The sequence below is a fragment of the Lutjanus erythropterus genome, chromosome 20 (assembly GCF_056507025.1).
Source record: "Lutjanus erythropterus isolate fLutEry1 chromosome 20, fLutEry1.hap2, whole genome shotgun sequence".
Lineage (NCBI taxonomy): Eukaryota > Metazoa > Chordata > Actinopteri > Lutjaniformes > Lutjanidae > Lutjanus > Lutjanus erythropterus.
Window position 1 is genome coordinate 20,565,249 of NC_139336.1, and position 24,031 is coordinate 20,589,279.

The window sequence follows — 24,031 nt, forward strand, 5'->3', positions numbered from 1 at the left end:
TGACCTCTGGCTATTCTCTGTAAACCCTAGAGATGTTTGTGTGTGAAAATCCCAGTAGAGCAGCGGTTTCTGAAATACTCAAATCAGCCTGTCTGGCACCAACAACCATGCCACATTCAAAGTTTAATCACCTTTCTTCCACATTCTGATGCTCGGGTTGAACTTCAGCAGGTCGTCTCGACCATGTCTACATGCCTACATGTACTGAGTTGCTGCCATGTGATTGGCTGATTAAATATTTGTGTTAACAAGCAGTTGAACAGGTGTACCTAATGAAGTGGCCTGTGTGTGTGTGTTAGCGAACATAGCAATGCCTATAGTGAATTTCCCTGGTGTGGTATCCATAAAGTTTATCTTATAGTGAACACAATGACCGTGAAATGAAAAAAAAAAAGTTTTTAAACTATTCATAGAATAATACATGGGCATTGTGCAGGGCAGGTCTGTAATACCTTGTATATTAACATTTGACCAAATATAACCAACCACCATTAATGCCCCTTGCGGACCTTTTGTTTGTGATCGAATATGTATTGAATATCAAATCAGTATTGTTTCAGTCTCCAGTATAATTTTGGTGTGGAATATCGTGATACTTAACTTTTATTAGATCTGTATGAAAGTGAAAATTCAGTCTGGAAAAAAAACTATAGAAACTATAGCAATCATATCACATCCATAAAGGCTGAGTAATATACAGCTGTTGAAAAAAAATAATAATAATAATATACAACACACTGGTATAGGATTGGAAGTCCACATGTCAGAATCAGTGTCGGGAAGAACGAAATGGTATTGGAATGTCTCTACTCGCAGCTTGTGTCTCTGTGCCGACAAAGACAAGTCAACAAAGTCTCTTATGAGGACATTACTCTTCAGTCTTTCAGTTCAGTGAGTTGCCCCGCGTCTGAACAAGTGCCTACAGATTCTGCTTTCTAGAAATGAACAACACTTGAGGTCTTGACCGAAGCACTGACCTGATCCTGAGGCAAAGTCAGAAATCTTTTAACCAGTTCAGACAGGATCTCACTCATGACAATGGCCTTAAAAGACATGACCCAAGGGCACATGACAATCTTCTGCTGTGTAGGGATACACGTAAAGGATGTAGGTTTTGTTCTTTGACAGAAAAACTTCACTAACCCCATCATACTGTTGTTACTTCTTCAGAACCATCCTGTTGTGTTTGATTTCAGTTGTTTTCATCAAGATTGTGCATCTACCGATTTGATAACATAATTTTTCAAGCAAAAATGTCAAACATTTGCTGGTTCCAGCTTCCTAAATGTGAGGATTTGCTGCTTTTCCTAATAATTTCTGACAGTAAATGAAGAATTGCTGGACTGTTGGATGAAATTTGAAGGCACCATGCACTCTCTGACCTTCCACAGTGCTGGTAGCTCAACAAGTTCCTCCAAAATGTAAATGTGTTTTTGGTGATCTGTAGACTCATGTGGGAGCAAAGGGCATGTATCTGCGGTCATTATTCCTACTCCTGTCCGGTTCACAGTAGTATCTGAGGTATGTAACCTTTAAAGCCCCAGGTGAAGAACATCAAAGGGATTCATGCTCAGGAAGTGGCCGGCTCTCCGTCACTGGGCAGCCAAAAACAAACAAACTGAAACTAAATTTGTCTGTATGAAGGATTTGCTCCAATCATATTTGCTGAAGTGAAATTTTATCTTCGCCTACTGTTGTTTTGAGTTGAAATACTTTTCTGACGAATCCCAAATACTTAAAGACCTGCTCATATTTTTGAAACACTCAATGAATCCACTGACTATGCAATCCGACAAGGTCAGTCATAATGCCAGTATTTGGTCTGTCTGTTGTGGGCTATTGTAGAAAAATGGTGCAAAATGGTGGACACTGTGGACGAGGACCCGTTACCTCTGTAGATACAAAGGGCTAATTGTAAGGCCTTGTTCAGACTGCCAGACCCAAATTTTTTGGCATATCCAGATTGTATCCAGATTGATTTTTGTTAAGTACCTTAAATTCTGCTAAATCATAAGTCTTCAATGATCCACAGTCTGAAACACTTAACCGTGGATGCTGTCAGCGGGCATTTTCTCATGTTTCCGAACTGGAAAGCTTTGTCACCAGAGTAGTTACTGATGCCAACGTCGTTACCACAGCAACACATGCAGATGCAGACAGGTTGGTGATGTCTGGACACAAAAATACGATCTGATCATTTGCAAATAACAGTGTGGACAGTCTTATAGATCTGATTTGTGAAAAAAAAAATCAGATATGCCTGGAGTCATAACATAAATATTAGACTTATATTCAACAACTGGCCAGAAACATGACTTCAAATTAATACTAATATTTCTCCATGTCTTCTGGATTTGTAAATAAGCATTTGTTTGCAGACACATTAGCTATAAAGACTTGAGATTGTGTGTTTTTCTGCCTCCTAGTGGCCAAAAATCAAATAATACAGCTTTAAGGAAACTGTATATTGATGGTGAATCAGCTGACCAGTTTCATGACTTTTCTAGTGTGCTCCTATCGTGTATTTTGACATGAAAAAACAGAGTTATGGTGAATATTCAGAGATATGATATTAAGAGTCTTATTGTGAATTCAGTGAGTTCAGTGATTTAGCCATTTTACTGTCTTAAAGACAAGGACTCTCTCAACTGACCTACACCTGAAATAGGACTTTGTTCTTGTCAGAGCAGCTACAGCTGACTGATGAATCTCTAGTCAATTAATAAGATTGCTTGCAAGCAGATCATTTTGTCTTTACAGTCACTTTTTCATTGTAATGAGAGTGTGGAGAGATTACATTAAGGAAAACTAACACACACTATAAAACGGGATGACTTATTCCTCCATAAAACATATTGTTACCTCAGAACATAATTACAGTTACAAGCTCCTAAAAGAATAGATCTTTAAATGGGGTTCACATTAGATGGCTGTCAACCCTTCACTGTCGATGTCCTCGGTATGTCCGTGTATTATACAGAGATTCACCTTTTCCCCATCCACAGTGAAGGACACGTGGGCTATGAAACAGAGACAGAAGCAGCATTACAATGTAACTGAACAGAGTAATAACCATGAGCCTTGTAGCTTTCTGTGCTGTGACTACAGCCCCATTATCATTTGTCCTCATTAGCTTGCTGTCATTTATTAGTTGTGGGCAGTTGGAGCAGAAGAGGCTAAATCATGACATAATTCATTCTTGATGGATTTCATAATGTTCTCCAGAGAGAGGATGTCCTTAAGTCCTTAAGTATGCCGTACGTAGAGTATGCCGTTCCAGAGCACCATGTACCCAAATGATGACACGCACATACACGCACAATATTATTCAGTCTCATCCACAACCAAGCAGAAGCTCTTGGCTTTACTCCATTGGCCTAAGTGATTGGCTATTGATTCTTTATACACTTAATCCATTTACCTGCTGTCTTTCCTGCTGACAGAGGACAGTATAGGAACAAAGCTGCATCCCTTAAAGGTGACCCAGCTACCTGCTGAACCGCAACATACAGAACCTGAAGAGTTAAGACCTCAGTATGCTTGAAACTCCCTCCCATCAGAGTTGAGAGGGGCTTGTGTCTCATTGTGGTAACTTTCTGGCTTTACAACAATCTGACGCATCCAGTTTACTAATTAGCACAATTACTTCTGCAGGTATTGATCATGAACCAAAGTAGAAGACAAATTAAAACCTGATGATGGAGCTAGATGAAAAGTCATAGGATGACCAAGGCTGCAATTCACCCTGAAGGGGACATGAATGTCTTTACCAACTGTCATGGCAATCTCTCCCTTTGTCATCAAGACATCTCTCTCTAAAACACAACTGTCAACCTCATTGTGACCTTAAATCAGGGTTTCTCAGTTTAGAGAGCCTGCATATGACTCAGGGCTGCACAGGAAAACCCATGAGCTTGTCGTAGGATGTGTGATTGGTCTCATGATGGTGGTTAATCTTAAATTCCTTCAGTACCGAATTCACCTGTTTGTAGATAAACCAGATCACTTAATCTGTCCCCCAGGTCCGAAGACGTAGGAGTTGATCCATTTTTCCTGAAACCCCCTTTTCTCCTCAACCACGCAGCTTTTTTCCGTGCTGGCTTTTCCATCTCACTTCCACATTAAACTGCCATGATGTCCACTGAAATTTCTAACTTGCTGACTAGCACTGATAGCAGAACGCAATTCCTGCAGCACTAGAAGCCTTGCAACCAGTAGCTTTCTACAAGTTGTCATTCCCAACCTGACAGGCATTTGTTTGGGGAGGTCCATTTGATGCAGTAGCTGAGAATTGTATCTAATTTAAACCACTGAAATATTTAAAGCATTGAAATGGATGGATGATTAAAATTTATTGCATGCACTTTGTGGATTTTTTCAACTTGACAGTAAACCTGATTCATCCTCTGTGATTTGTGATTCATCCTCCAGAAACAATGGTAGAGTTATTTTAAAAGATCATTTTAAAAAATAGGTTTGCTAGTGGTGATTAAGAGTCATTAGGATAAATCCTCCGTGCACCATGATTATCTGTTCTAAATTTCATACTAATCCATCCAGTTGTTGTTACAATACTGCAGTCTAGACTAAAGTGGTGCATTGACCATCAGACTGACATCATCGTCTCTATAGGCTCAAGGCTTGCATGGCTAAAAACATCTTGATCAAATGATTATGATCACATTCCTCTCTGTCACAATTCAGTTTACCTGAAACTAAAAGATGAAATAATATTTAAGACGTTATTCTATTCATATAATGCATGTAAACTATGACTGGTTGGTATTATTGTTTCAAATTTAAGCCAAACCACTTTATGGTCGCTTGCCTCTTACCAAAATTCAATATCATACTTACCTCTTTTTCTAATAATCTCACACAATATGGAATAAATTCACTCAGACCTTCAATGGAAATATTTTTTAAAGTCCAACTAGGAGGTTAGATAACAACTGCCTTCCATGTAATTCAATGCTAAATATTCTTTCAGTCTGAGGTAAAGTATTTCTGAGGTTTGCTTTTTTGAGTCTAACCTTGGTCTTAGTTGTAGTCCTGGGCTTAATTTATTGTTTACACTAGTTTCCTTCTGTGTGTTCAGTTTCTGAGACATAGCATTCATTCCTGATCGGTCCTGTCCAACTGCTGTGGTATTGGAAATGTCATGGACAGGCCTCGCTTGGACCTCATGTTTGGCAAGATGTGGAGGAATGAATATGTTATTGTTAATGTCCTACTTTCTTCCTCTGGTTGGCATCTCCCTGGCTGCTGACATTCATGTCTGCACTGACATGTCATGTCATTTTCAAGGTGTGTCCGAGTCGCCTTAACTATCATCCACAAACATAAGAGCAACAAAAGAGCAGCGCAGACAAAGACCGCTTTGTATTACTTCATCATCTCAGGAGGTTCTAACAAGTGTGCATGCTAATATCGCTCTGGTGTAATAGACAAAGCACTTTTTGAGAAAATTGTTCACAGAGGGGAAGAGAAAAACTTGGCCTATTTGAAAAATACTCTTATAAAGTAGCTGTGAAATGTGATCTGTGACTTAAGGACATTTATCCAAGTAAAGCATATTAAAGAAGAAGGGGGCCCTGATTCAATTTCTTGTAAAGGACAGGTTAACAAGTCTTAAAACAATATCTACATGCCCATGTGTACATCTAAAGAGTTTCTGATGATTGTAAATCTTACTCTTGTCCATACTGGCTGTGAAGAGATCCCTCCTTTATACGACTTCAATGTACGGCTGTGTTTAGGACGTAAGTGACAAAAAAAGTGCAGCACCAATGCAGAGGGCTCTGAAAAGATATAGACTAAATCTCACTTTATGATGTGCTTTGTATGATTGTACATGTGACAATAAAGTTGACCTTTACTTTTACTTCCTGTAGCACATTTCAGGTTCACCAGCAGCTAAAACAACATGCTCCCACCCCCTCAGCCCCTTTAGCTGTTTTAACGCAAAGCTGATTTTGTTCCGAACCTCCGATAAATGATAAGGGACAGAATTTGCAGTCCTCACTCTGTCTCTGTTTTTGCCCCTGATATCTGAAGTGCCTTTGAGTACCTTTTAAAGCCGTACACAAATAAAAGGTATTATTATTATAAGAAAATCTCCTCTTGGTGTTGCTATCCTGCCAGTGCAGCTCAGCAAAGAAACTAACTAGGTTTCTATCAAAATATATTGCAAATTTTAACAGGATTTACTGGCATAAGAAAATGCTAATTTATGCACTTTTCCATCTACATCTACTAATGTTCCAGACCATACTCCACTGTAGAAGAGTGGGGCGGACAAGATGATTCAATTAAAAGCCACTCGAGTCTCAAATTATGGAACGTGGAGTAGAAAACATGATAGACATTTATCTTTATTTCATGTATTAATGTGGGGAAGGAGTCTCCTCATCGCTCCACACAGATCTGATGTTTTTCATCTCTTCAGTGGATGTTTAAGTCACATGTTTAACGTATGTCTTGATTTATTCACCAAGTCTGTTTTCATTGCACTTTTGCACATTTTCTTTTATCTATACGTCAACTTTTCCACTTCAGCCAAGCGTAAAAACTTTTGCAATATTTCTTAAGTGTTTCCACCCACCTTTTTTTTTTTTTTTGCACAAATTGAAAATATGCATGAAAACAGTTGGATGAAAAAGAATGTGGGACTTTGGTATGAACAAGTTCATACGTTTGGTAGATACTGACTCAATTTAATTAACTCCATGGCCATGACTGAAAGCAGGACCAGTTTAAGCAACCAATAACTCTTTCAGCGTACACATGGGCATGTGAGTGTTGTTTTAAGATGACATGAAAAATTCCAAACGTATCCTTTAACACAAGACACAAAAAGCCGGTTGGACACCTGCAGCACAGACAAACGATCTCTCTGCTCTGTCCTTGGACGTCTGCAAGTGACCAGCCGTTAACCATGAAAACCTGCCGTGCCTGTCCAAACCATCTTCTCTTTGATCTTGCGAACTCATCAATATCCCTCCTATGAACACACGCTAACTTACCGGGCTATCTTCTTCTGCACGTTCTGTCCATCGCACCCTGGGGAGGCAGGACTCATGGTCATGGTTCAGGGGTCAGGCACGTGGGCCATCTCCGCTGCTCACGCTCACACATCCAGCACATGAGCTACAGCAACAAAGGACCACTTAAACCTGCAGTGTGCAGAGGAAGAGTTAAAAGTTAAATGCAAAGATAAATGCTTGGTTGCCCTCGTTAAACTTGTTAGAGTTTATTAGAGAGTAATTAGGGACAAATGCTTTTGTATAAACCTCTACTTTGTCATCTAACATCAAGAGGAAAGAAGGTGAGAGGAGAAAGTAATCCCTGTCACAAAAGAAGTGTTGGTTGAATTTCTAAGAGATGAGAAGGATTATCTGGCTATATTTAGCCCTTACCCACAAGGGCAGAGGGAGATAGTGGTTGTAGAATAGCATGATAATGCTATTACCATTCCATCTCATCCCTGGCAGTCACATGACCAGCAGCAAAGAGTGGTATTTCCTGCTCCCAGCTGGGCACGGTGACACCGCAGAGCGTTAAGTATTCTCCTGGCGGTGCTGGAGAGGAATTACACTGTCTTGTCCTTCTCTCTGGTCCCCCCTTTAAACATAAATTACTGATTTATGTGACAAGCAAATGTCCTTATAAAAAGCTAATTTATCTACGCGGTCAGAGTGTTTCTATGCATCCTCATGAAAGGAAATATTTGATGGTTATTTTCAGCATTTCTCTCAGTGGCACGTTTCAACCTGACCTGGACCCAGAAGCACATATAGTCAGTTAGATCACCGGATCACCTGTTTTAGATTTGCAGCAGCTCGGGCCGAGCCGGGCTCATAATGTAACATTAACTCTCCTTCCTGTTCCATATGAAAATTTAAGCATAATCCCAGAAGTGCAGTAAAAAATAGTGTGCCGGCCAAACGCAGCTCCTGGTCACACACATGGCAGTGGCAGATCATTTACCCCGAAACCACCACAGTGAGGTAAAGTCTTTGGTTTAAACAGTTCCTTTTTACAAGCACTGACTGCTCCAGTGGTGACCTGAGCAGGACAGAGTGCCAGATATTGTTGAAAAAAAAAATGCAGCAGGGTGGTTAGACCATCACTGGTTTTCGCCTGAGGATTAAAGGGATAGTTTGGATTTTGGGAAATACGCTAAATTATTTATTTTCTTCACAAGAATTAGATGAGGAGATTGCTGCTATATCAGCAGTGTGGACATGAATCAGGCTCCAGTCACAAATTGGATTACTTTAGACTTGACAAAATCAAAGAAAACTTGCAACTCGACTGGGACTTTAACACCAGTGACTCGTGACTTTATTTGGACTTGAGCCTTTTGACTTGAAAATACTTGATACCTCCCCCCAACGCTGACACTATTCTCAGCAATTCCACTTTGAACCAATCTAGTTAGCTTAGTTTATCTTAGAATAAAGACTGCAGAGAGGGGACGGAGAGGGAAACAGCTCGCCAAGAAACACAGATTAAACAAACCACATCTAACATCTTAATTGACCCTTCTTAAGCCCCTAACCTTTTTGTTCTATGCTTCAATGACAGTTAAGCAAGCTTGGTACCTTCACTGACTTTCTTCTTTCCTGTTTCTGATGCTCAGATACATTATGTGCAAGGCTCATCAGTGTTGAAAAGAAAACTACATTTTGAAGAGCACTAAAAGATGTTACTCAATGAAGAAGTTAGCTAATGTTAGTATTCAAGCTAACTAGCTAGCTAATCTACATCAATCACTGGCTAGCTAGTTAGCTAATGTTTTGCAAACATTCTTCCTTTTGTAGCATTAACTAAATTATGATCTGACCCCTTTGTCGTTTGTTCAACTTTGTTTGGAGCACAGACCAAAATGGGGCGGGACTTAGGAAGGTCCAGTTGGTGAGCTTTAGAGGATTACTTTCAGCCAGCTGAGCTGTTTCCGCCTGCTCCAAGTTTTTATGCTAAGCTAAGCTAAGTTTAGCATCTCATACCTGTATCTTCATATTCACCAGACTGACATGAGAGTGGTATTGATTCTGGCATCTAACTCAGCAAAAGAAAAATTTGCAAATTTCCCACAATTACTCCTTTAATCTGGTGAAAAGTTCTATTGTTAAAGTGAGCTGAGTCAGAGATGATGATGAACCAGGCTATTCATCAACCTCCTGTTGTCTATAATTAGTTTAAAACCACTTTTATCTCATCCTAATACTGGGCTGATGAATGTGCTCAGTATTAAAGGTACTTAGGGTATATAAAGATAGTGACACAGCAGGAAAGCTCAATACAGCAGATGTCTTGGCTATGAAACAAGGTTGTCTGAGATCACTCCCCAATTAATACCTAGTGCAGTTAATTACTTTACGCCATTTTATTTGAGTGTCTAAATTCTTCTTTTTTTCCTTTGATATCTGGTACAAACTTGACTTGTCTGTGAAGTATTTAATCAAAATGCAATAAAGTGTCAAAGTGCCAGTGGCATTCAGGTACAATATGTTAAACTGCAGTAAACAGGCAGGTTTAAAAATCTGATTTCAGTATTTATTACACGATTATTATATATTTGACTTGAGGGCCTGGTGTTGTAGCTTGATATTTTAGGAAGGGAACCTCTTCTATGGTGGTTTTTATTTGGAAAATATTATGACAAAGTTATTTCCAACCTCACACGCAAGAGATTAAGTTCCTGTCTGACAAATTTTTCTACAACTGTTTATTATATAATATATGAGTGGGTGATTTTGGACACGACTCAGGTATTTTGACTCAATAAACACAACTAATATTCACCTGTACATTTGAATGAAATCCAGTACAACTGTTGATCACTGTTGATACAACCGTCTACTTTTATGATGTTTTATGACATTTTATGATATTTTTGCTGAAACAGAAACTTTTTATTTTGTCTTCTTTTTTTGATGCAATGAATACATTGAACCTGGTGCTTGTGCAAAACTGTATGTCCATATCAAATAAAATAACCTTAACTGAACTTACCATAACAATCCTGTATAAATGGATTCCTACATTTACGACAATGTCATCAAAAACTGAAAATTATGAGTTTCATGAGGGCATCATTTATGAAAGAGCGGTTGTATTGGATTGCATTAGATTATACTATAATAACGATGAAGTGACAGCTGCCTGATTCATTCAGTATTAAATCAAGCAGAATGATTTCAGAATCTTTACAAATGTACTTTATTTTTCTGGGAAATCTCATAATGAAGCAACAGAAAAAGAACAGCATAGAAAAGTTATTAATCTTACATGTAATCAAATCAGTTATAGCTAATGACCACAGTTCTAATCCTGATGAGTAACTGAGCAGAGTCCAGGTGCAGCTGTTTGAGAGGAGAAACCTTTCCATCACAGATTACAGGGATCATATGCACTCAGGTCAGCATCCTCAATCCAGATGTTCGAGTCGGGAGACGGTTCAAAGTTTGAAGGCGGTTTGAAGTGGACAGGCAAGATGCTGTATGACCAGTTTTTCAGTCACATGTCCTGGGCAGGAACCCGACCTTCGACCTCAGGGCCTCACCTCTTGGCCTTCTTCTCCTTCATGATCTTCTTGCTCTCCTCTCTCCTCCGTTTATTGACAGGGTTGCGTGGGTCGTAGATCTCGAAAGTGTCCTCGTCGTGCATGTTGGCATCCTTGACTTTTCTGGTTTGCTCATCAAACTGCAGAACATGGGCCATCCTAAATCAGATGGAGAGAGGCGGAGAGAGTTCAAAGAACAGCGGCAGTGGATCCACTAAATCACAGCCCTGAAGAGAAGCTACCGAGAGGCTCGTCTCTTTTTTCTTCGAGCAGTTTTGATTACAATATTATTATCAAAAAATGGGATAAACTTAATTTGAGAAACCATCTCTATTACTCTGATTGCTGATATTTTTTCAAGTACTAATCATAAATATTATTATCATAATATTAAACTTAATTTATACTTTCAAAAAAGATGAAAATAAAACAGGCAAATAAAAGTGAATAAACGGTGATAAGTTACTACAGAAAAAGACATGAAAACAAAACATTACAAGCATGAAAATATAGCCTAGTCCTTGCACCAGTTGGTGCCTGGGCCTTAATAAGTTACGAAGGCAAAGGCTGGATCAAATCAAATGATAAACAAACAGGTCACAACTTTGTCCAAGTGATTAACTGAACTTTGCCTTTTAGACTAAACCTAAAATATGTCCAATATATTCTGCCTGTGGGAAGCCAATATACAACCATGTTAAGTCTAGGTCACACAAGGTGTTTGAACACAGATTTTAAGCCTTGTTGGAATTTAAAGACACAAGTGGCAGCCAGACAAAATGGTTAAAACATGATTTTGAGTCTGAATGGTAAATATTGTTGTTCAAAAATTTAGCAAAACCTTCTTAACGAATCACAATAAACAGACCACTTTCTTTGCCTGAACACCATTAAGCTGTTAAGAAGGTATTTATTGGATTCTCTCAGTGAAAAGTGAGAGATTATTGGTTGTATAGGTACAGTATTAGGCTCATATTTTTGAGAAATCTTAGCGGTTCAAAAATCCAGAAAGAAAGCTCTGGTCCCCTGAGAACAGACACTCATGTGTCTTTCATTTCCCCAGTCAGTTCTCTTCCCCCAAAGACAGATTAAAGAATCAGGACATTCCTCACAGGAGATATCAGTGTCAGGCACTTCACAGATAAAACACACTTTCTCCCACTGACAGGATTTCTTCAGTTGCTGTATGAACCCTATCGGTAAATCTCAACAACAAAGCAGGAGTGACTAATCAATTACAAGCATCCATTTTTAGCCAGATGCTAAAAAAAAGAAGAAGAAAATCAGCTGCCATGTTATCAACCAGCTGACCTGGAGAGTCAGGTACCAGAATCACCAAAAAAATCATGTTGGATTCTGCTGTGGACAGGGAAATCTTTTTAGTCATGCTGGCAGCGTGGCTTTACTGATGGCATGGTTTAACTGTCCTCTGGTCTGTCAGTCTGTCCGTCCACCACTTTGGTTCAGACGGAAGTATATCAACAACTATTGGACGCCATAAAAATTTACATGTCAAATTGTCGATTTGTATTTCCTTGGTACAGAACTGGACAAGACACTAGAACTCAAAGTGCAACAAAGTGCATTTTGCTTAAAGAGCCCCTGCATTTAATTTGTTCAAACAAACGATACACTACAACTGGAAAAGTGCACTTACACTTTTACTTATACTTTATGTTCTCTTCCTGAGAACACGGAAATGTCTTATGGACCCTGAACATCCACCTAGCCTGGATTCTTAACGTGTAAGAGACATTTCTACTGTGATGACCATACTACTACATTACTATTTATACATCATTATTTATTACTGATGACCTGTTACGTTGCACAGAGAAACAAAAAGAAAACCAGAAGGATATGAGCTGATCAAATTCTTCAAAGATCAGAGGAGTTAGTGTAGTCCAACACTCTGTTACGAGAGTTGCCATCTTTGGAAGACAAACATGTCGTTACAGCTGTGTCTGGACTCTGCCTTTCACTTGAGTTAGAACAACATATTTATAGTGACTATTCTTCGTGTGGATGCCCCTTTAGTCTTATCTGAACACATTAGAGAGTCTCCGTATAAGAGATTTACTCTTAAGTATTTTTGGGGCACAATAGAAAATGTAACAGAAAATGAGGGAAGGAACTAAAACTAAGGACACTGTTATTTCATGGTTGCCATCTTAGACCAGGACGCCCCGTGGACAGTGGAAACTTGTTGAGTTCTGTGGTCTACAACGCTGATCACAAGTTGTTCACTGGCTCCATTTACTGGTGTTCATGTTCTCCTGACAAGCCACTGGCTCAGACATCTCTATCTCTGTCCACGTCCATAGACTAAGCTAACATGCAGATGTCGCAATCTTTGAACCTTCCCTTTAAAGTTGATGATCAGCAGGTCTTTCTTATCTCCTGGAGAAAAACAATATTTACATGACCTCGTGCTGTATATGTCTCAGCGTGCATATTGTGCTCACGTGCACCGGTGTGTGTTTCAAAGTACTAAATAAAGAAACTATATATCCTCTGTTGTATATTTTAAAATATTCTGTGTTTGATGCCTTGTCTGCTGTGTATGGCATGTGGTATGTGTCTCTGGCTGAGTTTGGGTGTGTTTGTGTGTGTGCGCTCTCTGCACTCTCTCCAGTGTTCATTTGAAATCGGCAGGAGTTGTGACAGCTCATCTAGAATGTCATGGCTAGACTCTGGCAGACCCTGAGGACTCCTGCAGTGTGAGCGGGCCGCCTCTGATAATTTGTCTAGCAGTCTCGGTGATGACAGCCCGCCGGCCGTACGGCCTCACAGTCCTACAGCTCCAAGACGTGATGTGGAAACCCGGGCTTATCAAAACCACCCTGTGCTGCCATGATGCAAGGCTACAGAAGTCTTTCCTCAATGTATTTTTCTTGCTTTTTTTTTTTTTTCTTACTCAAGTAGAGGGTGGAAGTTAAAGGTACAGTCCAGATTATTTGAAGTGGTTGAAGTTGCATGAGGTACTTATCGATAGTCAGTGTATCAGCTACAGTAGATGGTGGTCTGAGAAGCTGAGAGGGGCACCAACACAGAAGCTAAGTAATGTAGTTCTGTGGACACTTTCAGCAGCAAATCATTTAGCCATTTAAAAATCTAAAAAACCCCACAATATTAAGTATACACTGTATTTAGAATATTATATATATCATAATAACACTGCTCTCTCTTAACCAACCAAACTCCATATGCAGAGTCAATCATTTTACCTTGTAGACCACAGGAGTTGCTGGTCTTGTGAATCCGAGCTATCATTAAAGTCTAACAAACGAACAGATCTGTGAGGTAAAATGTGTGATTTCGTCTTCGGAGTTTGGTTGGTCTGGAGAGAGCAATGTCTGGTTTATCAAAGGTGTTTTTTTTTTCATCAGAAAAGAGTCTGACGGCAAAGTGAAGCAGTGAAAATATTATAAATAGAATTGTTGAGTTCCCCAATGCTCCATTCTGAAACCTCTTATGGAAAACAACAAAATGTTACCATACTAAATGATACACAGATTTACACAACCATATTACCAGGGGATTATAATCTTGTACACACAATAACAAAAATAAACTAACAGATGAAGGCAGCAGCAGACCAGAACCAGTGTTTTACGAGGTAAAATTCCCTCCTCCCCCTCCTAAAAGCTTTAGGTAGCTTATTTTGGGTTTGCCCCTTTCAAGCGTCATTTGAACTGAAATGAACTGAAATAAATTACTGATTTTGTCAATGGATTTTGGTTGGTTTGGAGTGAGTGATATTTGTCTTAGATTACGGCGATTTCCCGTAAGAAAAGGCTGTCTAGCGGCAAGGTAAAGCAATGAAAATATTCTAAATATAGCGTATACTTAAACTGATTTTTTTTAGGGGGACCTTTTATAGGTGACCTTAAAATACCTTTTGTTGCTGACCCTGTCCACAGCATTTGATTGCTTTGCTTAGTACCTCATGCAACCCCACTTCAAATAATCCGAACTATCACTTTAAGGAGTTCAGGAGGTGGGCGCAGCGGTGGACTCTTTGCATTGAGAGTGTGTGTGTTAGCGGAGACCAGGAGGAGGGGGAGGCGGGGGAGGAGGAGGAGGGGGCTGAAGAGGGAGAGTCAGAATTTGTAGACACAGACACAGATGGAATAGTTTACCTCCTCTGGCCCAGACTTGACTTCCAATGTCTGACCTGTTGTAACCCACATTCTGTTCGCAGTGCTCCTAGAGTGGCACAGACTTCCCACTGGTGTTTTTCTAGGACTGCTATGCTACCGCCGCTGTCCCTCCCCTCCTCGCCATACCTGGCGGGGGCGGCACAGTGAGGTGTCTACAGCCGGGAGAGGCTCCAAAAGCCAGCCAAGGCTTCTCTCAAATTCATTAGGGCCCCCACACACAGACAGACACACACACACACACACACACACACACACACAGTGAGACAGACTATACTTCAAGGGGGCTTCTGGAGACTAATAGCAACTACAGATTTTGTTATTCTAAATCTCTCACACACAGACACTTTGCTCAAATTCAAACACATGGTATTCATTTCAAACCCCTACTCTGTGTAGTTAGACTTTGAGATCTTTGGTGAAAAACAGAATATGAGAGGAAAACACAGCGTCAGGACTGATTTCCTGATGGCCAATCTGGTGGCTGCGGGTTGAAATCCCGACTTGACAACACACACACACACACATGCATACAACTTGAACTTTCACACACATTTATCGGAACCTGAAGCATGCTTTGGATCTGAAAAAAAGTCAGTTTCATCATCTATAGTACGAAGAAGGATTTTCTGCATTTTAATTTCTCATTTAGGCTGCTCTTACTTTAATAAATCCTTTATTCTACAATCTCTTACAATCCAGTGTTCACCATGAGGGAATCAATAGGAATAACACGATGTAAACCCAAGCAGAGGCTAATGAAAAAGGCCTTTTCGTGCCAACTTGTCATGCTTGAACTTTACTGTCCACATAACAGCGTGTTTGCAAAACTGCTTCTTGAACTCTCCAGGAGCACTCAGGACTCTGGTGTGCTCACATGCTGCTTGGTGCTGCTGCTAATATTTGCTACACTGAATAGTGTCAGTGATTTAAAGCTTAGCATTAGTGTGTCCACGGCAGCTATTTCATTCTGCTGCATGCAATATTAAATTTCCAGACATTCGTACATTGCAAGTTTATCATAAAATACTGACAAAAACGTCCTTCTAACTTTGGTTGTTATGAAATTATTAGAATTGCAGACAAAGTAACAATAATGAATGAATAATGCAGTAAAAAAAATATTAACAGACAACTGTGGCCACAAATCTAACCTGATAAAAATTCTGAAAAATTATTTGAATAAGAGTTTAACCATCTTAAATTCAGTTAATGTAAATATCTTAAATTATACCTATACATATCGAAGCAGCACTAATTAACAAAAGAGTATATTTATCTGTGTATTGTTCAACTTGGGGTTATTCATTAGTGAGTAGATTGTCATGATTTCCTACAAACAGGTGGCCTTGATTTCAGAAAGCCATATTGTGATTTCGATAAAATTTTGATTAATTGTGCAGCCCTAACAGTAGGTTTTATAGATGTAAAATGTAGCATCATCCTGCAACTGAATAGCCAGATTTCAGTTTTCATGGATAATTTGAAAATTGGACCAATGACAGCCAAGCGAGTGGGTGAGTGTGCTGCCAAACTATATGATACACAGATCCAACTTAAAATACTATAAGAAACAGTGATGTTGATGAAGATAGCCAGCATCTGAACTAGGTAGTTTATTTTTAACTCTATTTTCAGTCACATATTGGCTTCAGTAAAACCTCAAATCTTGCATGCATTCTTCTCTCAGCCCCAAAGTGAAGTGAATGTACAGTGCGGATGGACTAGAAAGTGTGAAGTCTGGGTCATGGCAAATAAATTCAAACAAACTTAAGAATATTTTGACTCCACGATGATAGATGACCACAAAACCAAGGAAATAAAAAACTACCAGTTATATATCTTAAATGGTATCAGGCTCACTGACCATCCTCTGTCGTCATCTTCCTCCAGCTCCTCCACGTCCTCCTCCTCTGGACCTTCAGTGATGGCTGAAGACAGCTTGGACTTGAAACGATTGAGGAGGGCCAGCGTCTACAAAAAACATTAGAACAGACATTAATAATATTGTTTACAGCACAAGAAGCAAATATGGACAAAGTCCACAATCTGTTTCTTGAAATGATCTGTATTTAATGGCCAAGTTCTTTTACCTGTTCTTCTCTGTTTGAGCCTTTCTTCCGTTTTTGTTTCCTGAGCTCTTCGTACTTCTTTCGTCCCTCCAGATACTCTGCAACGGCCTCACTGGACGGCTTTTTATTCACTGGAGAGAAAAGACAGACGTCACTACTGTTTACTATTAACTCTTTATTTACTTCGTCTAAACCTTAGATGGCTGTAGCAATGTTAAAACAAAAAATGCATAAAGAGATTTACAAAATATGTAAAAAAATAATAATAATAATTAATAGATATTTATTAGTTCTTATCAGTTATATCTGCAGATTCTGTTGGCTTGACTAAAAATCCTACTACACTAAATTAACAGCCTTGCTCAGACTGCAAGCCCAAAGAATCTTTTTTGGGCATATCCAGATTGTCTCCATATTGTTTGTAGAAAGTTTAGACACAGTGTATCCCCTATACTTGTATAATAGAAACCCCCACCAGGCCAAAAAAACAATTTTTCTTTAAAATTCCCAAAATAAAGCCAAATATCCATTAATTTGGAAATCAATTAGGGCTGCCTGATATGGTTAAGAAAAAGCAAAAAAGATAAAATAAATTCTTTTGACCGAAATTGTGATTGTGATACACGATACAATGAGTGGAAATAATTTTTGCATCACAATTTTCATTTTTATAAAAAAAAAAATCAAAAGAACAACTATTAAAACTATTTAACTTTACTCACCACATAGTTTTTAGATTCCCTATTTTTTCAGATATTTTTATTAGCATGAGCACAAAGAAATTTAATCTTCCACAACTAAAATGACTTGGCAACAGGTAGTTATTCGAAGGAATACTGAATTAGGACAACAGTAAGTTCCCTGATGCAACAAGTTGACATCATTCAGGGAGAAGAAATACTACCGCTTCGCATGTTTCCCGGCATTTGACAGATGAGGAGTTAAAAAATGGCCAGAAGACGATCAGAGAGAAAAGATAAAAGGAAGTAAAAGCTGTCAAGCTGTGACAGTTCCTGCCGTACAGGATCTGAGAACATGATAATAAGAAAGGTGAAAAGATGAGGCAACACAGGGCAGTCCTCCCTCTCATCTCTGAGTGACAAGCTCTGCATGAATCCATACTGCTGCCAACCTTCACCAAGATGTAGTGGACTACCGCCCCAACCTACTAACCCCTCACTTCATCTTTCTCAGAGATGACCTACATTCTGGCTGCTACCTTATACCCAAACCTTATGTAATTGATCGCTCCTGGGCAAGGAGAGACCCCTTTAATCCTGAGCAGAGACGGGACACATGAGCATATGTGGACTTCATTCACTCGGTCGGAGGAATGCAAAAACAAACATCTTAAAACTGCTGTGACTGAAATATTAGGAAACTGTCATCTTTTAATGAACGTGTGTCTGATGTAGGAGCATCTAATGATCACATACATTAGATAAATGAATTGATTGAAAAGCAATTAATGTGCAGTTATCAATTAATCGTTTATGTAATTTCTAAAGGTAAAACTCCAAACATAATCTGGTTCCAGCCTCTTTAAGCAGGGGTGCAAACTGGTTAGGGATTAAAAAGGTGAAAAGTATGTTTGAACAGAGACAAACAGGTCTGCTAGGGGTCTAAATGAATAAAAAATTAATAATAAGAAAATAAGTGCCAGATTAATCAACAATGAAGATACTATTTAGCCCTAAACAGAATTATAAGATAAAGTGAAATAAAGTACAGTGTTGCAGACGATGCTGGATAAATACATTTTATGTTTGCTTCCTGTGATGCGTGAAGCTAAGTCATATTCAAAAGCAGCAGAAAACAGGACAAAACCGAGTTTTTAAGGATGACAGTAAATGATAGACCAAATAAATTAACATTTTGTTATTAGATCAAAAAACTTATTCTCATCATATCTACATGATTTACATTGGTGACCTATTTTGCATTCAAAACGCGGATTTCGTGGGAATGGTGACAGATTTGAATGCCTGTTTAATATGAGGCTTTTCTGCTTTTATCTGTTTTGCATCTTTCTAATGTGAATATCTTTGGTTTTTGGAAAGTTAGTCGGACAAAACTTAAACTAGTGAAATGTCATTTTGTTCTGGTTTTCTTAATCTTGTAATAATAAACTGAATGTGTTTGTGGTTTTAGACTTGCGGTCGGACAAAACGAGACATTTGAAGACGTAACCTTGGGCTCCGTGAAACACTATGACCATACAAATAACTGACAAACAACTATTGTGGCCACATAGCATAATTCTAGTATCAAAACAAAGAGAAGTCATATATAATTATAAAATACATACAATAATTTTTATTACTTAATGAAACAGAAAAGGTTATGTTGTATATTTCAGAATGTAGCTGGTATTTAAGGGAGGATGGGGTACAGTATGTCAGAAGCAACATCATTCAGCTGTATTATTCTATACGTTATGACATAATATATATTTAACATTAGCCAGTAACAGTTTTAGATCAGATTTGCTGTCATTTAGGATGTGAGAAGTCAGTTAACATTTATAAAAAGATAATGATGACTGAGCACATTTAGGGAAATGTTTCCAGCAGGATGCATGAGAGTTGTTCAGCCTTTTAAACACAGGTATTGCTGATTTTCAAAAAATTGGTCTATCACTAATGAAAATAATCATTGGTTGCAGCTCTAATAGGAACACAAGGGCCTAAAAAGTAAATCTGGACACCGCAACAGCTACAAACAAAGAAGTATGATCAGTCTGAGTTATCAAACGCGGACAGAGACAGTGAAGTCACAGCACTGACGGCAATTCTGGGAATAATTTTCCACCTTCTGCCATATGTGTGAAATAGTCGCTCATCGTGAACCAGAGGAGAGACAATCATCATGCTGACATTGGTGTCTCATGCAGTTAATGTGCTTCTGTAAATCTCCCCGCTCAGACACGCAGGCTGTGAAGTCACAGAGTGGCAGACAGTGACCACAGTCTGCTGGCTGCTGGAGCGCGTTTTTTCCACAACAAAATATGATGTCACACATACGGCGAGGCTGCGGGACGGCGTAAGCTCGCTGGACAAACTGTGCTGCCTCTGACTGGACGATGTGACACATTCAGCTGCACCAAATAAATGATGTAACAGAGAAAACACTGAAGTCCAGTAAGAGCTGCAATGTTATGAGTTTCTGTTAATGTGTATTTATTTATACAGCCGTTTATCATGAGCAGTGACGTCTCAGAGGACACGACTGTGAAAAGATAAACTGTTTAGTAAGATCTACTAATAAATACTAAATTGCAGAGGAAATGCAACAACGTAAAACACAGGGGAGAGAAATGAAGCTTGCGACACAGAAAAGCCTGTTAAAAACCTAAACTAACCTGAGGTTACTCAGTCTGCGAGATTCTACCACAAAAAGTTTCAAAGAAAACAATATTAGGGCAAAATATAGCCTACTAATTTCAATAATCAATAAATAAAAAAGAAAAGAAAAAAAAACTTGGACAGGGCATATTTTATACAGGACATCTGTTATTTGGTTTACATAAACAAAAATTATAAGCACTGACAAACACAGATTTTATTATAAATACAAGATCCACTTGTGTATCTTTTAATAAAACAATTTTATGCTGCTGTGAAGAGTTCAGCCTCAGTGTCTCCGAGATGAAAGCATTTTGCAGCTCTCACCAGAAAATATCCAAAAAAGTCCCAAAGCTTACATATTAAAGGCACAGTCTGACATTTTGGAAAAACGCTTATTTGCTTTTTCGCCGTGAGTTAGGTGAGAATATTGACACCACTTTAATATTTGTCCATTAAATCTGAAGCCATGAGACAGTTAGATTAGCTTTGCATAAACACTGGAATCAGGGGGGGACAGTTAGTTTGGCTCTGTCCAAATAAAATCAGCCGACCAACACTTCTAAAGCTCACTGATAAACACATTACATCAAGTTTGTTTAATGCATACAAACCCAAACTGTAAGAATGACAGGGTGCAGTTTTACAGGGGATTTTGTGTGGGACTACATCCTGGCAGGGAGTACCAAGTAGACACTCCTGGAAGTTAGCGTAGATGGCAAACAATACTAGCTAATGATTTATTTATTTAGAGTTATTTGGGGCTTACTTCTTCACCTTTATTTATTTAGCAGCTTTCTAACACACAGCCTAGCAGAGCTGAGTAAATGTAAAAAAAAAAAGTAGTCTGCTATTGTTTTTGTCGTGTCAAGCACATGCTAATTAGACAAAGCAACAACGGTGCTAAAATGCTCTGATTTACATGTACACACACCTGAAGATATTTCATTATGTAATAAGTTCTTCGGTCACATTTCTTGTTGAGGAGAAAGTGCATTTATTAAAATACGTAGCTCGCCTGAGGAGGAACGCAACAGCAAAATGCTTCAGTCCCACTGAGTTGTTTATTTAAGAAAGCAATAATTCTCTACGGCAATTTCAGACTGTGAATATCGCAAGTATTGAGCAAACAGCCCTGGAAATCTAAGTGCCACTGCTCCCACTTCCCGCGGTGTCAACATGGACGTCTGCTCTGCTGCTCGAGGGGCAAACATCTTTCTTTTGATTTATGAGACCAACAAGTGATCTCCCTCCGCCGCCACCCCTCTCCCCCACCAGTCACCTCTCCTGCTCTGCCTCCCTGCCGCTGCAGCCTGTGACATGCTGGATGCTGACTGATGATGCCCTGAGGTCCTACACGAGGAACACACATCACCTTCTCCAGCTGTTGTCACTAACTACTATCTTTGAGTTTGATGGCCTTTCTAACTACATTCCTCCCCTCTCCTGTCACCTGGGCTCGAGAGGGCCACAAATCAAGCCGCTGATGTTGTAGCAACCGGCGGCTGTTATGGACGACAAACGCCTCTTCCACGGGACAAAAGGTTCACCCCTTCTCTTTTGAAAAATCAACAGCTTTCAAAGAAAAGTCAAAGCGGCACAGTGCCGAGCTGTGAGGCAACATTACTGCTGATCATCAATCAAAAACACATAAAAAATGATTTTCAGTTAGTGCTTTGAGGTCAACACCAGCCATCCATCTTCGATTATGCAACAACAAAGGCTGCTCAGTATTTCCCAAGCGTCCTGTGAAAATAACCAACTCGGTCAAAACCTGTCAAACGGTATATTGAGTAGACAAAATAACATGCTAATCTTGATCACAGGTAATTGGTGTTTCAAATATCACTTTGCAGCAACATTTCTTCAAAGTCAACAATATGCAACGGGCAGCAGACAGCGTAATAAAACACCACGAGCACACAGGCATAACCTGTATAATATCTACGTGGGATAAAGACCGCTGCCACATCATTTAGGGTGGGTATTGAATGGACAGTGGTTTCAGAATGGCTCTCTTATTTTTGGCTCCGGTACCCAGCGGTCATGCCAAGAGAGAGAAAAGCAGACTACAGGAACATGCTGTAATTTATGTGATGAAAACTGAAGTGATGACTTTTTTTTTTTAACTTCAAAAACGTAAAAAGAAAAGAAGCTGATGGCGAATTCTGAAGAGACAATTTTGGTTTTCACTCCAATCAAGTGTAATGTCATGCACATGGGGATGAGGAATGAGCGCTGACTTAATGCAGAACTGTGAGGGGATGGTGGAGAATCGCATAACCATTTATAGTTATATTACAGGTAGAAAAACTAGACCATTGCAGAGAAAAATCTTTACTCTATTTGGTGTTTGTTTTGTGCATCCATGGGTTGAGTACAATAGATGACTGATTTAAAGGGAGGGCCTCATTCTGGTATGTTTAAACCTGGGTCTTTATTTTGACATATTTTGGGGTCTAACTTTTGGGAGGGGTTCATTCATATTTTAACTAACACTTTAAAGCACAAAATAAAACAAGCAAACTAACCAATTGGGGCAGCGGTAGACCAGCAACTCCTGCTTTCTGTGAGGTAAAAGTTCTCTTTTTGTCAATGCAGTTTGGTGGGTTGGAACAGATAAGCTGTTTCTGGTGGAACAAAAAGGATCTTACTTGTTAATAAAAGGGTCTGTCTCTTAAGGTATCCTTTAGGGCTGCAATGAACGATTTTCATAGTCGATCAATCTGTTGATTATTTTCTCTATTAAGTGTTAGTTGTTAGGTCCAGAAAATGGTCAAGAATTGTTATATAACAAGTGTTTCTCAAAGCTTAAATGTCTTGTTTTGTCCACAACCCAATGATATTCAGTTCAATCTCAGAGAGGAGTAAAGAAACCAGAAAAAAAAACATTTAAGGTAACCGTTTCAGTGTTATTTTGGCTTGAGAAAAGAAAGAGAACTGCTTTATGGCAGCTTGTCAACTTTTCCATAGTCCTGGCTAGTGTTGGGCAATAATATATTACTAAGTAATATTATCACGTTTTCCAGTAACAAGTTTTGTTAGGGATCACAATTTCCAAATCATTAATAATATTAGTTACTATTTAAAGTAACTATGAGTTACTGACCTACGTAGGCTATTTTATGATGATGTGTCACATCAGCTGTTAGCCAAAAAGCTAACCAAAAGATGATGAGGATGAGGTAGAGGAAGAGAAACAAACTTTCCACGGGTGGAAGTAGTCGTTATTTTGAGTTTGTTTGACTCCTCTGGAGAGAATCTGTGGTGAGGGAATCTAATTTGAAGGCCACACTCAGAGAGGTTGACTTTGTTTCCACCACAGCTGACATCTGGACAGCAACAACAAAAGCTTTCTGGGTGTTCACTGTTCACTGGACCAGCAGACCAGCAGAGCAACTTTGGAGTGAAACAAAGCTGCCAACAAAATATGACAGTAATATAGTAATATAACAAGTGACATACCTAATTAGTTTTGATACCAAGTAAAATGTAAAGTACTATTATTACTTTTTAAAGGTGTAATAAGTAAAATGTAACATATTACATTTCCTCGCCCAACATTTGGTAAGGTCACACGTTAGCATTCATAGCTGCAGTTGTGTCTTACAGTCTGAAAAATGGCTGAACAAATGGCAACCACTTCACGCTGACATTACAAATATACAAACAGACATAATTTTTGGTGTCTAAGCTTAATTTAAAACCAAAGAATGAAAAACAGCAAAAACATCATCTATTAAAATGTCAAGATTTGTCTGGTTTTGTTGTGAAGAGATATTATTCAAGTGCCATGAGACACCAAATTACTACTTGTCACTGTGTCCTCATTATCTTTAGAATTTTTTGAGACTTGTTCAGCATTTTGCCTTCATTGGAAAGTTG

The 24,031-nt window shown here is 39.0% G+C and overlaps 1 protein-coding gene across 1 annotated transcript in view; it reads right to left on the reverse strand.

The window, feature by feature from the left end:
• Positions 1-10,211: 10,211 nt before the first annotated feature.
• cwc27 (CWC27 spliceosome associated cyclophilin) overlaps positions 10,212-24,031 on the reverse strand; it is a 39,326-nt gene continuing 25,506 nt past the window's right edge. Inside the window, exons 12-14 of the mRNA XM_084746664.1 lie at positions 16,824-16,933; positions 16,598-16,704; positions 10,212-10,729 (exon numbers count right to left, since the gene is read on the reverse strand). Of these exons, the coding sequence (XP_084602790.1) occupies positions 10,567-10,729; positions 16,598-16,704; positions 16,824-16,933 (380 nt within the window). The 3' untranslated portion in view covers positions 10,212-10,566. The remainder of the gene's footprint in view (positions 10,730-16,597; positions 16,705-16,823; positions 16,934-24,031) is intronic.